The sequence below is a fragment of the Carcharhinus amblyrhynchos genome, chromosome 2 (assembly GCF_965287045.1).
Source record: "Carcharhinus amblyrhynchos chromosome 2, sCarAmb.v2.hapA, whole genome shotgun sequence".
NCBI lineage: Eukaryota > Metazoa > Chordata > Chondrichthyes > Carcharhiniformes > Carcharhinidae > Carcharhinus > Carcharhinus amblyrhynchos.
Window position 1 is genome coordinate 1,369,732 of NC_137325.1, and position 15,602 is coordinate 1,385,333.

General features: G+C 42.2%; 1 protein-coding gene across 5 annotated transcripts in view; it reads right to left on the reverse strand.

Annotated features, from left to right (window-relative positions):
• Window positions 1-15,602, reverse strand: part of LOC145351806 (cadherin-18) — a 556,159-nt gene that overhangs the window by 165,371 nt on the left and 375,186 nt on the right. For all 5 annotated transcript variants that reach the window (XM_080201464.1, XM_080201471.1, XM_080201481.1 and 2 more), the window contains one exon: window positions 14,702-15,164. In XM_080201464.1, the coding sequence (XP_080057590.1) occupies window positions 14,702-14,923 (222 nt within the window). In that variant the 5' untranslated portion in view covers window positions 14,924-15,164. The remainder of the gene's footprint in view (window positions 1-14,701; window positions 15,165-15,602) is intronic.

The window sequence follows — 15,602 nt, forward strand, 5'->3', positions numbered from 1 at the left end:
TTCACAACACTAGGTTAAAGTCCAACAGGTTTATTTGGTAGCTCGGTGTCGCTCCTTCTTCAGGTGAGTAAGTGTTCACAAACAGGGCATATGTAGACACAAACTCAATTTACAAGATAATGGTTGGAATACAAGTCTTTACAGGAAATGAAGTCTTAAAGGTACAGACAATGTGAGTGGAGAGAAGGTTCAGCGCAGATTACATAGATGTATATTGTCTCCAGCAGAACAGTTAGTGAGATTTTGCAAGTCCAGGCAAGTCGTGAGGGTTACAAATAATGTGACATGAACCCAAGATCCTGGTTGAGGCTGTCCTCATGTGTGGAACTTGGCTATCAGTTTCTACTCCAACACGGGCAATCAGCCTCTGATCTTCAGTAAGCATTCTCCAAGGTGGCCTTCACGACACACGACAATGCAGAGTTGTTGAGCAGAAACTAATAGCCAAGTTCCGCACACATGAGGCCTCAACCAGGATCTTGGATTCATAAATGTCTATATATTTCCTGTTTGTGAATACAACTCCTCACTCACCTGAAGAAGGAGTGACACTCCGATACCTTGTGCTACCAAATAAACCTGTTGGACATTAACTCTTAATCTAAGAGTTCTTACTGTGCTTACCACAGTCCAGTGCCGGCATCTCCACATCATGTCATCAGCAGCAACAGTAATGCACCCTGACATCCATTTAACAAAACTTAACTGAGGAGATAGCTTGTGAACTAATTTTGCAAGCTATCTTTCTCAGAGAGTATTAAAGAAGTTTTGGAACATGTGCTATGATGGTTAGGGGTGGAAGGGTGGTTCAGTAAATTTGCTGATGACACCAAGATTGTTGGAGTAGTGGATGAGATTGAGGGCTGTTGAAGGCTGCAAAGAGACATTGATAGGATGCAGAACTGGGCCGCAAAGTGGCAGATGGAGTTTAACCCTGATAAGTGTGAAGTGATTCATTTTGGTAGAACAAATTTGAATGCGGATTACAGGGTCAACAGCAGGGTTCTGAGGAATGTGGAGGAACGGAGAGATCTTGGGGTTCATATCCACAGATCTCTGAAGGTTGCCACTCAAGCAGATACATGAGAACATAAGAAATAGGAGCAGGAGTAGGCCATCTAGCCCTTCGAGCCTGCCCTACCATTCAATAAGATCATGGCTGATCTGAAGTGGCTCAGTTCCACTTTCCCACTTTCTCCCCGTAACCCTTAATCCCCTTGCCTACCAAAAACCTATCTACCCGCTTCTTAAACATATTTAGCGAGGTAGCCTCCACCACTTCACGGATAGGACCATGAAGAAGGCTTATAGTGTGTTAGTGTTTATTAACAGGGGGTTTGAGTTTAAGAGCCATGGGGTTATGCTGCAACCGTACAGTATACGGTTGCTGAGACCACATTTGGAATACTGTGTGCAGTTCTGGTCACCTCACTATAAGAAGGATGTGGAAGCATTGGAGAGAGTGCTGAGGAGATTTACCAGGATGCTGCCTGGTTTGGAGGGTAGGTCTTATGATGAAAGGTTGAGAGGGTTGAGTGGAGGAGGATGAGAGGCGACTAAATAGAGGTTTATTAAATGATGAGGAGGATCGATAGAGTGGGACGTTCAGAGACTATTTCCTCGTGTGGATGTAGCTGTTACTAGGGGGCATAAGTAGAAGGTTCATGGTGGGAGATATAGGAGGGATGTCCAAGGCAGGTTACTTACTCAGAGTGGTTGGGGTGTGGAATGGACTGCCTGCTGTGATAGTGGGGTTGAACACTTTAGGAACTTCCTTGGTTTTGGACAAAACTTGGCACAACATCGAGGGCTGAAGGGCCTGTACTGTGCTGTACTGTTCGATGTTCTGTGTTCTAGAGGAATATAGTCCCCGGAAGAGTCGGGGGTTTTAGTAAAATTGGGCAGCGTGGTCGGTGCAGGCTTGGAGGGCTGTTTCTGTGCTGTAATTATTTTTGTTCTTTGTTCTAACTCTGTTCATGGGCAGAGTGAGTCTGTGCTTTAAATATATGAAAGAGTAATCAAAATCCAACTGAATAAAAATGATTAAGCAAAAAAAACCAGAAAAAAACATAAGTTAATACATTTTATATTTTTGGGGGTTATTTGTGAATAAAGTGATCCTAAAATCTGGTTTGGGTGAGATCTCAACCACACTTGGTGAGATATAAAAAGGCTTTGACCTGTATTTAAAACTCCATATAATGGAGAGTACAGATCTTAAAGATAGGTCAAAAACACCATGAAGGGACAAAGCAACCTAGAGTTAGGAATACAAAAGACTCGAGAGTGATGAAGACAGAAGACCCGGAGTCAAGAGGGACTGGAGTCCCACAGCAAGAGAATCAGAAGACTTAGGGCTGAAGGAGACAGGAAACTCCAGAGTGAGGGAGGCAAAAGGGCCTAGGCCAAGAGAGACACAAGGACTCAGAGTTGGGAGACCTGAGACCCCAGGCTGAAGGAGACAAAACCTAAGGAAACCATTAGATGGCCACAAAGAAGTGCCCAAGCTGAAGAGTTTTGTGCAGAAGTAAAGACTGAGAGACAGCCAAAAGGCTTAAGAATAGGTCACTCTGATAATGTTGATTTATTTTCCAAACTGCAACAGCAGCTGGCAGTGCAAACTAAGTAGCCAGCTGTGAATGAAAGAAAGCTATCTGAAGTAACCTGAAGGTAACAAAACCTGGAAAATTAAATGAAACTATTCGATAAGCAAGTGTTTGTATCAAAGATGATTTGGAAGAATTCAACAAGAAGTACAACCAAGCACAACATTGGGCGGAGAAGTTATCAAAGAGGATGTTGTCCTGAAAGATTCTTCGATGAATCAATGCGTGCCAATCGAATAACATGATGAGCTCAAAGTTATTTTGAATACTATTTCAGTAAAAAAGCAATTTTGGAACGATTAATTGTGTAAAGCAATGCACCAAAAAATAACACTATTTCATAAGAGATCAACAAGAAGGTAAACAGTTGAAGGAACAATTGACTGTCTTCCCATTCAAACAAACAGAGCAAGCAATCCTTCAACAGCATGAAAAAAAGGTGATCAACTTGAACAGCAAAATGTAGGAATAGCAGAAGAAAGGTAAGGAGACTTGCATTACAAGAAAACTCAAGACAGAGCAACTGAGCTGCGCACGTAAAAGGGAACCTGACGAATGACCTTCATGTGCTACAAGGATCTCTTAGGTCAAAGTTTGTTCCTCTCAAAAATGATAAAGAAAATCTAAATGAAATTAATGTCATTCTGAATGGACTGAAGAATGATTTGACAGCGCAGGCTCCAAAACGTATCAGAAGTTTCATGAAGAAATTGAGGTGTTAATTACATTGTTTAATTAAAAATTAAATTACATTATGTAGAATTATAATCTTTGCAAAATAGGTTGCCATCATAAGACACAATAAGTGTGGGAATCCATAAAGAAAACCTCAAATGCCTTACTGCTGGAAGAAAGCCAAATTCCTGCAAGAACCTAGACAATAGATAACATGGCCTTCACGGATTCACAAAACTACTGATATAAACTGGTTTTTGTAGAATGCAATGAACTATAATAACTTGTCTTGTAACAGCTACAGAGACAAAGAATTTCTTAACAAGCCAACTCAAAGACACAGCCACAATGTGCCCTAAAAATGGCTGACCTACATCAAAGGATTGGGATCAGAGAATTTCCCTTCGTAAGGTGAGACCAAAACACTCCATACTATTCAGAAATGACACAAGATTGTAAGTATCACCTTCCTCAAATCAATATTTGTTTGAATATCCAAATTGTTTCTCAGGGTCCATTTAAAAATTGTTTGTAAGCTTAAATACAATTGTCATGTTATAATTAAATTTCATTACCATATATTATAAAATATGTATTACTTTCATTTAATATATAGTTGATTCTCATAATAAAGTTTCACAATCAAGTATAAAAAAGTGATAATCTCATATTGATGTCCTTACAAGCTTACACAGGGATAACAATATCCTAGAATTCTGAAGGTAAGATTTTTAGTGCCAATATTAGCAAACTTAAAAGAAGTTTTTTTTCTCTTTGCTATGATATAGCTTTTCTTATATTGCATATTGCAATAACATTGCTGGTTCAAAAACCTCTCAGAGGGAAGACATTTCAATTCAGGACCCAGTTTACATCTAGTAAAACTGACAAACCTCCTGTAACGATCTGAAATTTCTCTTAATTGAGGTTTTCAACTAACAGTATGTTTGACTGGGTAGGTTTGCAATGATGGGCAGTAAAAATAGCAGAACCATTAACATAATATTTCAGGAGGAAGCCAGGAGGTACAAGACAAAGGCTGAAGATTAGGAGATTTAATGATCGTAATGCCATTGAAAGTACAGGGGCGATGGTTAGATCTTTTCTTTATTGGAGATTGTCATTGCTGGTAACTGTATGGTTTGAATGTTACTGTTCCAGGTTCTGCTACATTTAGGTGTGGACCGCTGTAGTATCTGAAGAGTTACAAATGGTGCTGAACATTGTGCAATCATCAGCAAACATCCCATTTCTGGCTTTAAGATGGAGGGAAGGTCATTGATGAAGCAGCTGAAGATTGTTGAGCCTGAGACACTATCCTGAGGAACTCCTGCAGTGATGTCCTGGGACTGAGATGATTGACCTCCAATAACTACAAATATCTTCCTTTGTGCCAGGTATAACTCTCACCAGTGGAGAGTTTTCCCTCTGATTCACATTGCCTCCGGTTTTGCTAGAGCACCTCAATCACACACTTGATTAAATGCTGCCTTGACGACAAAAGCACTCACTCTCACCTCACCTCTTGAACTCAGTTGTTGATGATTAGATGTAATGATGTTAGGAGCTGAATGACCCTGCCTGGGCCCAAACTGTGTGTCAATGAGCAAGTTATTGCTGAGTAAGTGCGACTTGATGATCTCTTTCATAACTTTACTGATGATTGAGAGTAGACTCAAGGGGATGTTGGCCGGTTGGATTTGTCTTGCTTCTTGTAGACAATGGATGGACTTAATGTCAAATTGCAGGCATAGGTCACTTAAATAGCATGGCCAGGGAGCTGGTATTTGCAGAGATGCCACAAAACTGTCCATTCCACTGAACTTACTCTATGGTTCTATGTTAAGGCAATGTTTGTTGTGCCTATGTGCAAGATTTGGATGTTGTGATATTTCACTAATTAGCTTCACACTGAGGGGGCGATGCTCCCATTGCGACCCACAACTTTTCTGGTGGGTCACTGTGGGAGATACGCATCAGTAGCCTTGTTCTGGGATTTGCACATGCGTATCTCCCAGAGCCAATAAACAGTTGGAGACCAGATTACACTGGAAACCAACTGGAAGACGGGTAAACCTTTGAACTATTTTTTAATGTGTTTTAAGTGTACTTTAAATGTAATTATTGGGAACATTCCAGTCCCAATTGAATCTCCCACCCAGCCAGGAGTGCTTCTTTCTGGCAGGGTTTAGAGTAGCTCCCTGCATTCAGGGAACTAGCGGGACAGCCTGATTGAATGAAGGGGGGGCAATTGGGTGCCCCATGATTGGGCAGTGGGATGGGGTGGAGCCCCCTGGGCACAGGCACCCTGACAATGCCAAAGTCCTCATGCCCAGGGGGCATCTCGACACTGCCCACTGAGCATCGGGAGTGCCGGGGGGTGGGGCCTATTGTGGGTGGGGCCTATTGTGGGCAGGGCCTAAGGCAATTGATGGGGGTGGGCGGTCCTGCTGCCACTCTGCATTGGGATTGATCTGTGATGGTGGGAGGGCAGCAGTTGGGGTGGGCTGGGGGGTGGATGGTTACCACACCTGGGGGGGGGCGGGTAGGATGTGCTGGACATTAGGGTGGTCTGGGGCAGGGTGGGGTTCAGGGCTGGCCCGGGAATTGTTGTGGGGGCCACAATCGGGCAATTGAGCTGTCCAGCAAATGGGGAGACTGACAGATCGGGGTCATTAAGCGCAGAGTTACAGAACTGTCAAACTCCAGCATGAATAGGCCGCACCCCCCTGTGTTTTTAATGAGATTCCCGACTGGGACATCTGCAGTGCACCGAGGGCAAAGGTTCGAGTGAAAAGTTGAACTGATGAAACAGTTGTGATCTAGAACAGTTTTCCTGCCAATTCAGTGCTTTTGGGAAAATCACCCCGAGTTTCAAGCAACATTTAGCTGGTGGACATGTCACAGACACAGTACTTACAACACACTGCTCCATGGCATTGATATAGAATAGCATTCACCATAGAAATCCCTCGTTATTTCTATTTAGTTGTCTGGAAACATCAACAATGACATTGAATGATATATTTCTGACAGCTTAAGTTTTATTCTAGACTGTCCAATCACCTAATCTCACTGCGCTGGCTGAGTTATACTCCTGTTTCAGAGTGAAAAGTGGAATTCATAACAAGGCACCTCCTGTCTTTTTACAACCAACAAAATAGTTTTACATTCACGTACCTTATCCCTTCTATCACTGGTGACAATATACATCCCATTGGTGTAATCTTTTAACACTCCCGTATATTCCCTGGACAAAGCACTTAATAACTGCCTACGGAACCTCACTGTGACTTTGGAACAGACAGTAACTTTATAGCCCAACAGTTAAAGGAGAAAAGGTTGGAAAAGCAATGGAAGTACAACATATTGGCGGGATTCTTTATAGTCCTTCCTTTCACAAATAAATTCCACATCAAACGTCAACCAATGTCAATTATATTAGCTTCAAATTCAAACATTGACAAAAAAAATCTCTGAACCATGGTACACTGTCCCAACAGAATCCAATTCCGAACAAAGAAATCCACAATGCAGATACAATTAAAGCACATGACAAATGTAAACACCTTAAACAAGCACTCATTAATTATGTTTGTTAATATGCAGTGTAAATTTATGCAAAAAGTATTACGCCAAACAGTTGCCATTAAATATAATCAGAGTTTGTAACAAATGGAGCGCCTAATTTCCAATGTTCTTTGAGATAATCTTTACGGTACTAAGGTCAGGAATAATCAGACTTGATTAATTTGATTTGATTTATTATTGTCACATGTATGAACATACAGTGAAAAGTACTGTTTCTTGCACACTATACAGACAAAGCATACTGTACATAGAGAAAAAACAGAGAAGGTGCAGAATGTAGTATCACAGCCATAGCTGGGCTGTAGAGAAAGAGCAACTCAATATAGTACTCAATATGATGAGTACATGAGATTTAATGGGATTGAGGGTTATAGATAGGTTTGGTAGGTAGGGATATGATCAGTGCAACTTGTGGGCCAAAGGGCCTGTTTGTGCTGTAGTGTTCTATAGAACATAAAACATAGAACATTACAGCGCAGAACAGGCCCTTCGGCCCACGATGTTGCGCCGACCAGTTACAAAACAATGACCCACTAACCTAAACCAATCCCTTCTCGTCCATAAACCTATCCACGGATCTCTTAAACGCCCCCAAACTAGACGCATTTACAACTGCAGCAGGCAGGGCATTCCAATCCCTCACCACCCTCTGGGTAAAGAACCTACCCCTGACATCCGTCCTATAACTAGCCCCCCTTAATTTAAAGCCATGCCCCCTCGTGCTAGATTTCTCCATCAGAGGAAAAAGGCTATCACTATCCACCCTATCTAAACCTCTAATCATCTTATATGTTTCAATAAGATCCCCTCTTAGCCGCCTTCTTTCCAGCGAAAACAACCCCAAATCCCTCAGCCTCTCCTCATAGGACCTCCCCTCCATACCAGGCAACATCCTGGTAAACCTCCTCTGCACCCTCTCCAAAGCCTCCACATCCTTCCTGTAATGTGGGGACCAGAACTGCACACAGTACTCCAAGTGCGGCCGCACCAGAGTTTTGTACAGTTGCAACATAACGCTGCGACTCCTAAATTCAATCCCCTTACCAATAAATGCCAAGACACCGTATGCCTTCTTAACAACCTTATCTACTTGATTCCCAACTTTCAGGGATCTATGTACACATACACCTAGATCCCTCTGCTCCTCCACACTATTCAAAGTCCTCCCGTTAGCCCTATACTCGACACATCTGTTATTTCTACCAAAGTGAATCACTTCACACTTCTCCGCATTAAACTCCATCCGCCACCTCTCGGCCCAGCTCTGCAACCTGTCTAAGTCTTCCTGCAAACTATGACACCCTTCCTCACTATCTACCACACCTCCGACTTTGGTGTCATCAGCAAATTTACTAATCCACCCAACTATACCCTCATCCAGATCATTAATAAAAATTACAAACAGCAGTGGCCCCAAAACAGATCCCTGAGGCACACCAGAATTATAGGGAGTGGGAGAGCTTGATCTTGGGTTTGGACATAGCTCGGCACAACATTGAGGGCCGAAGGGCCTGTACTGTGCTGTACTGTTGTTTGTTCTATGGTCATTCAAAAATCTGATGGCAGCAGGGAATAAACTGCTCTCAGGCTTTTATATATTTATATATCTTTTACAATGTTATATTGCTATGATATTACATATTCTAGAATGATCCAAATGTCTGAACAAATCTTGTTTTGATAAGTAATGGGGAGCAAGCAGGAAAATGGAGTTAAAGTCACAATCAGACCAGTCTTAATCTTATTCAAATCTGGGACAGGTATGAAAGGCCAAATGGCCTATTTCTGCTCCTCTTTCTTATGTCCTTCTGTTCCTGTTGTCATGATTTTGTTGTTCTTTTGTGTCAACTCAAATCTCAGAATAAGGGGAAGGCCACTCAGGATTGAGATGAGGGGGAATTTCTTCACTCAGAGGGTGGTGAATGTTGGAATTCTTTGCCCCAAAGGTTAATCATTGAACCCGTTCAAGGCAGAACTTGATAGATTTCTGGAGACTCATGACCTCAAGGGATTTGGAGATAATATGGGAATGTGGCGTTGAGGTAAAGCTGTGATCCAATTGAACACTGAAGCAGGTTTGAAGGGCTGGAGGGCCTACTCCTGCTCCTACGTTCCAATCACCTCTGCCCTCATTTCATTTTTGCCAGGAACTGGCAAATGGAGTTTAATGTTGGCAAGTATGAAGTTGTCCACTTTGGTAGGAATAATGGTAGGAAGGACTATTACTTACGTGGCGAGAAACTGCAGCAGGCGACGGTGCAGAGGGACCTCGGGGTCCTTGTGCATGAGTCGCAAAAACCCAGCTTGCAGGTGCAGCAGGTGGTCAGGAAGGCTAATGGGATGCTGGCCTTCATAGCGAGGGGGATAGAATATAAAAGTAGGGAGGTCTTGCTGCAGCTGTATAGGGCATTGGTGAGGCCGCAGCTGGAGTACTGTGTGCAGTTTTGGGCGCTGCACTTGCGCAAGGATATTTTGGCCTTGGAGGGAGTGCAGAGGAGGTTCACTAGGCTGATACCGGAGTTGAGGGGGTTGAGCTATGAGGAGAGGCTGAATAAACTGGGCTTGTACTCATTAGAGTTTAGAAGAATGAGGGGAGATCTCATTGAGATGTAAAAGATGATGAATGGGATGGATAGGATAGAGGTGGAGAGGCTCTTCCCACTCAGTAAGGACAGTAGGACTAGGGGGCACAGCCTCAAGATAAAGGGGGGGCGGTTTAGAACGGAGTTGAGGAGGAACTTCTTCACTCAAAGGGTGGTGAATCTCTGGAATTCTCTGCCCGTTGAAGTGGTGGAGGCTACCTCGCTAAATATTTTTAAGACACGGGTTGATAGGTTTTTGATAGGAGAGGGGATTAAGGGTTATGGGGAGAGGGCGGGAAAGTGGAACTGATCCACTTCAGATCAGCCATGATCTTATTGAATGGCGGGGCAGGCTCGAAGGGCTAGATGGCCTACTCCTGCTCCTATTTCTTATGTTCTTATTATTTTGCATTTCTTTGCTGTTTTACTTCCCTCTTGGTTCCTTTTCTTTGCAATTGGACTGCAATTATTCAGGATCCTGCTATTCACACCTCCTGGAGCCACATCCGTCGGATTCAACTGTCCCGCCCATCATAGGAATTGGAGCAATGGGAAGGTCTGTTCATCTCAAGTGGAATTTTCCAGTCTCGGGTTGAGCAAGGCTGTAAAATCCTGCCCATTTTGTCTTTACCTGTCTCTTTACCACTCCCTCTGGTCTTCTGCCATGAAGAACTATGCCACTTAACATCTCCTGCCTCCACCTTATCATAGATCTTCTCTTTTGGTTTTCTTCCCACCCTCCTCCCTTTCTCCGGTTACATTTGTACCTTTCCAATTTAATGAGAGGTCACCTCGTTGAAAGATTGTCGGGATTTTTTGGCTCATGCAGGGTGGATCCTATCATAACGGATGCAGTCACTCAGATCAACAGCCTCTGACTTTGGCGGGACTGGAAGATGTTGCTGTCAGGATTTCATTTGGAGGGAGTAGACAACCCTGTTTCTCTCAAGACGGACACTGCCAGACCCATTGATTTTCCAGCATTTTCTGTTTTTATTTCAGGTTTGCAGCACCTACAGAGTTGTGCTTTTGTCGTAGAGAAACGCACACTTTCGTTTCAGCCTTTGTGGAAGTCAATAGGAATGGACAACAATATTTAAAACTTCTCTTTTCATCATACAGGCTTCATCTTGAGCTTTTTGTTTTGGGTGTTAAATCTGGTTAGCAGTGTAAATGGAATGGAAGCAGAAAATACTGGAGGATTACCAATGAGAATGCAGGCAGGAATGTAGTTTACACGGGGACTAGATAAATCATGTCCCACTTCTAAATCCTACATTGCATCCTAATCACTGTTGAAAGGTACAATTACAGCACATCCTGGCTTTCATAGAGAGAAAAATAAGTGCAAAGAGGATTAATTTTTCTCGCTGAAGTATCTCACACAAAAAGGATTACATTCTTAAAACGTGCTCACAACTCTCCAAAAAATGCTTTGTGGATTAGATTTTTTTTGGTCCACTAAGATTAAACATTCCAGTAAACTGGAAAGTTGTGTTTTAATCAAATAGAAATTTAGCTGGAATTTTCTGCATTTAGCATTGACTATCACACACTTAATCAATTTGCTCAGGTGTAAATCTTCAAAGTTATCGTCATGAAAGGGAATGGATATACTTTCTGATCATTACCTGAATCTTGATCACCCAATAGCCCAAAACGACCCACAGAATCACAGATTACTACAGTGCAGAAAAGGCCCATTGGCCCATTGAGTCTGCACCAATGCATGAAAGGCCCTGAAGTGCCCACCTAATCCCACTTGCCAGCACTTGGTCCATAGCCTTGAATGTTATGACATGCCAAGTACTCATCCAGGTACTTTTCAAAGGATGTGAGGCATCCCACCTTCACCACCCTCCCAGGCTGTGCATTCCAGACTATCACCACCCTCTGGGTTAAAAAGTTTTTCCTCAAATCACCTCCCCAAATCTTCCACTCCTCACTTCTAACTCCTGTCCCCTCATAACTGACCCTTCAAATAAGGGGAACAGTTGCTCCCCATCCTCCCTGTCCATGTCCCTCATAATCTTTTACACCTTGGTTAGATCGCCCCCTCAGTCCTCTCTGCTCCAGAGAAAACAACCCAAGCCTATCCAACCTCTCTTTATAACTTGAATGTTCCATCCCAGGCAACATCCTGGTGAATCTCCTCTGCACCCCTTCCAGTGTGTTCACGTTCTTCTTATAATGTGGCAATTAGAACTGCACACCAGCTGTGGCCTCACCAGAGTTCTACACAACTGCATCATGACCTCTCTGCTTTTTATCCCTAATGATAAAGGCAAGTGTTCAATCTGCCTTTCTCACCACCCTATTAACCTGCCTTTCCGCCTTCAGAGACCTATGGACAATCACACCAAGCTCCCTTTGACCCAAAGACTTTAAATTGTTAGCTGTGAATGGATAGCTTTCTCACAACTATTAAATGTTTGAACAAAGCAATGTATCTAATAAGTTCTCCTGTCCCCAGTGACTGACAACCTAATTTGTAATCTAAAACACTCAATTGTCCTTTTAGCAATTTCTAAGTAAAATCCACTAAACTGTCAATAGATTAAGCCAAGTGCACAGCAGGAAGCGTTCCCTAAGAACGCAAATGCACATTAACTGAAGAACAGCACAGGGAAATGGATTTTTTAGGTTAGGGTACATGTGTAATTAAACAACAGCAGGATTAGAGCATCTCAACCATCACAACACAATACACAAGCAACCTGAACTCTTCTAAAGACTGTTTCATTGGACTGAGCAAAAACGATTGAATGATGGAACCAATAAAAATGACAAAACAGTTATGTGGAATCCAATGAATTATTCAGCAACTATCAATATAGTTATTATAAATACCACGATAAACAGATAGCCTAATTTTCATTTACTGTGATAATTATACGTTGTTTTAAATTAGGTGGAAGAGACATTCGGAAGCTTTGATTGAAATTTGGTCAGAATTGGAAAGAGTGATGATATTCCACCACATCCTCCTTAACCAATGAGAAGCGACTGCTTTAACAATCATATCAATGGCTGTGAGTTTTGCCCATCTCATCCAATGTTGTCACAAATAGAAATGTAAACAGAAATCAATCAAATATAACTCCATATTAAAAATTCATATCAAAAACAGACTACATTAATATTCACTCTTCTCTGTTACAATAACTCCAGGAGTCAGCTGTATTGCACAAAATAAAATAAAGCGCTTTTTGGGGCAATGCAATGCAATAATGGACCCACTCAGATGCCTGCTTTAATGATGTGGGTATGCCGGCGTTGGACTGGCGTAAACACAGTGAAAAGTCTGACAACACCAGGTTTTAGTCCAACCTATTTATTTGATAATATACTCACAAGCTTTCGGGGTTAGCCCCTTCGTCAGGTGAATGGAGAGTTCTGGCCTCAGACAGAACATATAAAGCACAGACAGTTTATATGTTCTGTCTGAGGCCAGAACTCTCCATTCACCTGACGAAGGGGCTAACCCTGAAAGCTTGTGAGTATATTATCAAATAAATAGGTTGGACTAAAACCTGGTGTTGTCAGACTTTTCACTATGCCTGCTTTATACAGGGCTTGGTATATGATCTCTACCTGCTGAGTTAATTACCAATCCCCAGGGAGCTCACATTCAAAGAGTTCGACAGGGAGGTCAATCAGTGATTTCCCAAGCAAGTAAAATTATTTCAGAATAAAATCTGAACACCCTTGACAGGTGTACAATACGCTCTTCTCATTCAGCTCCATGTTAAACAGTATTCTCTAAATATTTTCCATCAAGCTTCCATATTTTATTGCTACATTAATAGGCATAAATACTCTGTGTTTTGTGCTTATTTAATGGTTAATGTAGCAATTTTCACAATGATGAAGGATAACCAGCTTTACCCAACCTCAACACAGGGTCTCTGAGCTGGATTTCGCGCTCCCTCACTGACAGATTTGAACACAGTAAGAACATCAGGTTAAAGCCCAACAGGTTTATTTGGTAGCAAACACCACTAGCTTTCGGAGTGCTGCTCCTTCGTCAGGTAAGACTTCCCACTCACCCGATGAAGGAGCAGTGCTCTGAAAGCTAGTGGCATTTGCAACCAAATAAACCTGTTGGGTTTTAACCTGGTATTGTGAGACTTCTTACTGTGTTTACCCCAGTCCAATGCCGGCATCTCCACATCATGACAGATTTGAAGGCAGGGTGACACGTTAAATCCAGCATACAGCCTGCCCACTCCTGTCCCAACACAACTACACCGGAGGCAGAGGTAGGCCCATCTCAAGTAGCCAGCCTAGTAGCTGGGGAGTAGGAGGGATCCACCTATTAACAGCCAGTTGGCTGGGGGAGAATGTGGCATGATGGTATTATCACTGATTTAGTAATCCAGAGCCCAGGCTAGTTCTCAATAGACGCAGGTTCAAATCCCCACCACCATTTAGGGAAGGAAATCTGCCATCCTACCTTGTCCAAACTACATGTAACTCCCAGCGCACAAACTGTCCAGCAAGCCATTCAGTTCAAGGGCAATTAGGGATGGGCAACAAATTGAAGCCTTGTTAGTAACAGCCACATCTCAGGAAGGAATAAAGAAGCAATAAAATGCCTGCAGGGTAGCTGTCCTTCCCAGACGTAGACTCTCTGTGTCTCTTTAGCTGGGGCAAGGAGACAGTGCTGATTTAAATTCAGTCTGATATTCCAACAGTGTTGGGAAGTCATATCCTTAATGTGTCTAATAACAAAATAAATCAGTTCCTCCCTCACTGAACTGTTCCCTGAAAAACAAATTGATGTCCTAAGAAATTTATGTCCATCAGTCGACATTTTAACTTTTAAATGAGCAACCCAAAAAAAGTTGAAGTGATAGTTTAACTAAGAGCAGCTACACAGAACTGGTATAAAGTCATATAGCCACATTGCACCAATCAGCTCATCAGAGAAAGAAACAATTACAGAATAACACAGTGCAGGAGGCCATTCAGCCCATTCATGTGTCTGCTTTTTGAAGAAGCTCTCAAATTCATATTCCCCTCTCCTCACCCTTTCCCTCCAATTATTTCTTTCAAATATTCATCCAATTCCCTTTTGAAAGTTGACGGTGAATCCACTTCCACTCCCTATCAGGTAGCGCATTCCCCATCACAACAAGCAGAGCATTTATTGACAGCATTTGTGTTCTCACATTGAGATTATTTTAAAGTAAACATACCGAGAAAAATAAATCAATGTGCGATCGTAAGAATTAAATCAGCTACCTTGCCCACGTACTGAGCTTCTGGGCCTATGTGTTCTTCTAAAACAAAGAATTGGTTCCAGACCCAACCACGTTTGGGGCGATGATGAACTTGCTTCTCTCCCTCTAAGTGCCTGCTTTGATTTCTCTCCACCTTGATCGAGTTCTGGACAGACATTGTGAAGCAAATAAAACCAAGATAGAGCAGCACAGGACACACAGAATGATTGGATGGAGTTTTCATTGTGAGACCAAGATGAGTTTGATCCAAATTCTTTTGCTATTTTCAGATGTTTCTTCAGTGCAGATTCGGCACCGATAAATCCAATATCAGAAGGAAATCCAAGGAGATGTTAATCTTTCCATGGTTTGAGTACCACTGGGGAAGTGCCAACACTTATTCACATTATGGAAGAAATTCTTTACCCACGAATTTGATGTTTTGTGGATCACATCAGATCTTCCTGTGATTTAACATGTTAGACCTATTGAGAAGATAAGCAGAAATAATAATCATTACAATCAGAAAAGCAAAATCCTTCCATTGACTCATACACCTGAGGCATTTAAAAGCATCCACACACTTCCTATTATCTGACACCCAGGAACAGATTTTAAAGCTCTTTTCTGAAACGTAATGATCAAAGATGTGAATAAGAACTTGATTCCAGCAAATTCACAGAGATACAAGTGACAGACAGGAAACATCAGCCACGTTTTACAAAAGTCCTGTACTTCCTCTTTAATCTGTTAACCTGACAAGGCTGTGATTTGGTAAAAACATTCTGCAGCTTCCACCTTACACTGTAAAAGCTTGAATTATTCTCAGTAATCTTTAAGTATTATTACAACCTTGAGTGAAGAAAATGTGCTTTAAAATGCTTTCTGTCGCGAGAAAGTTACAATTAAATTATTTGGTGAAA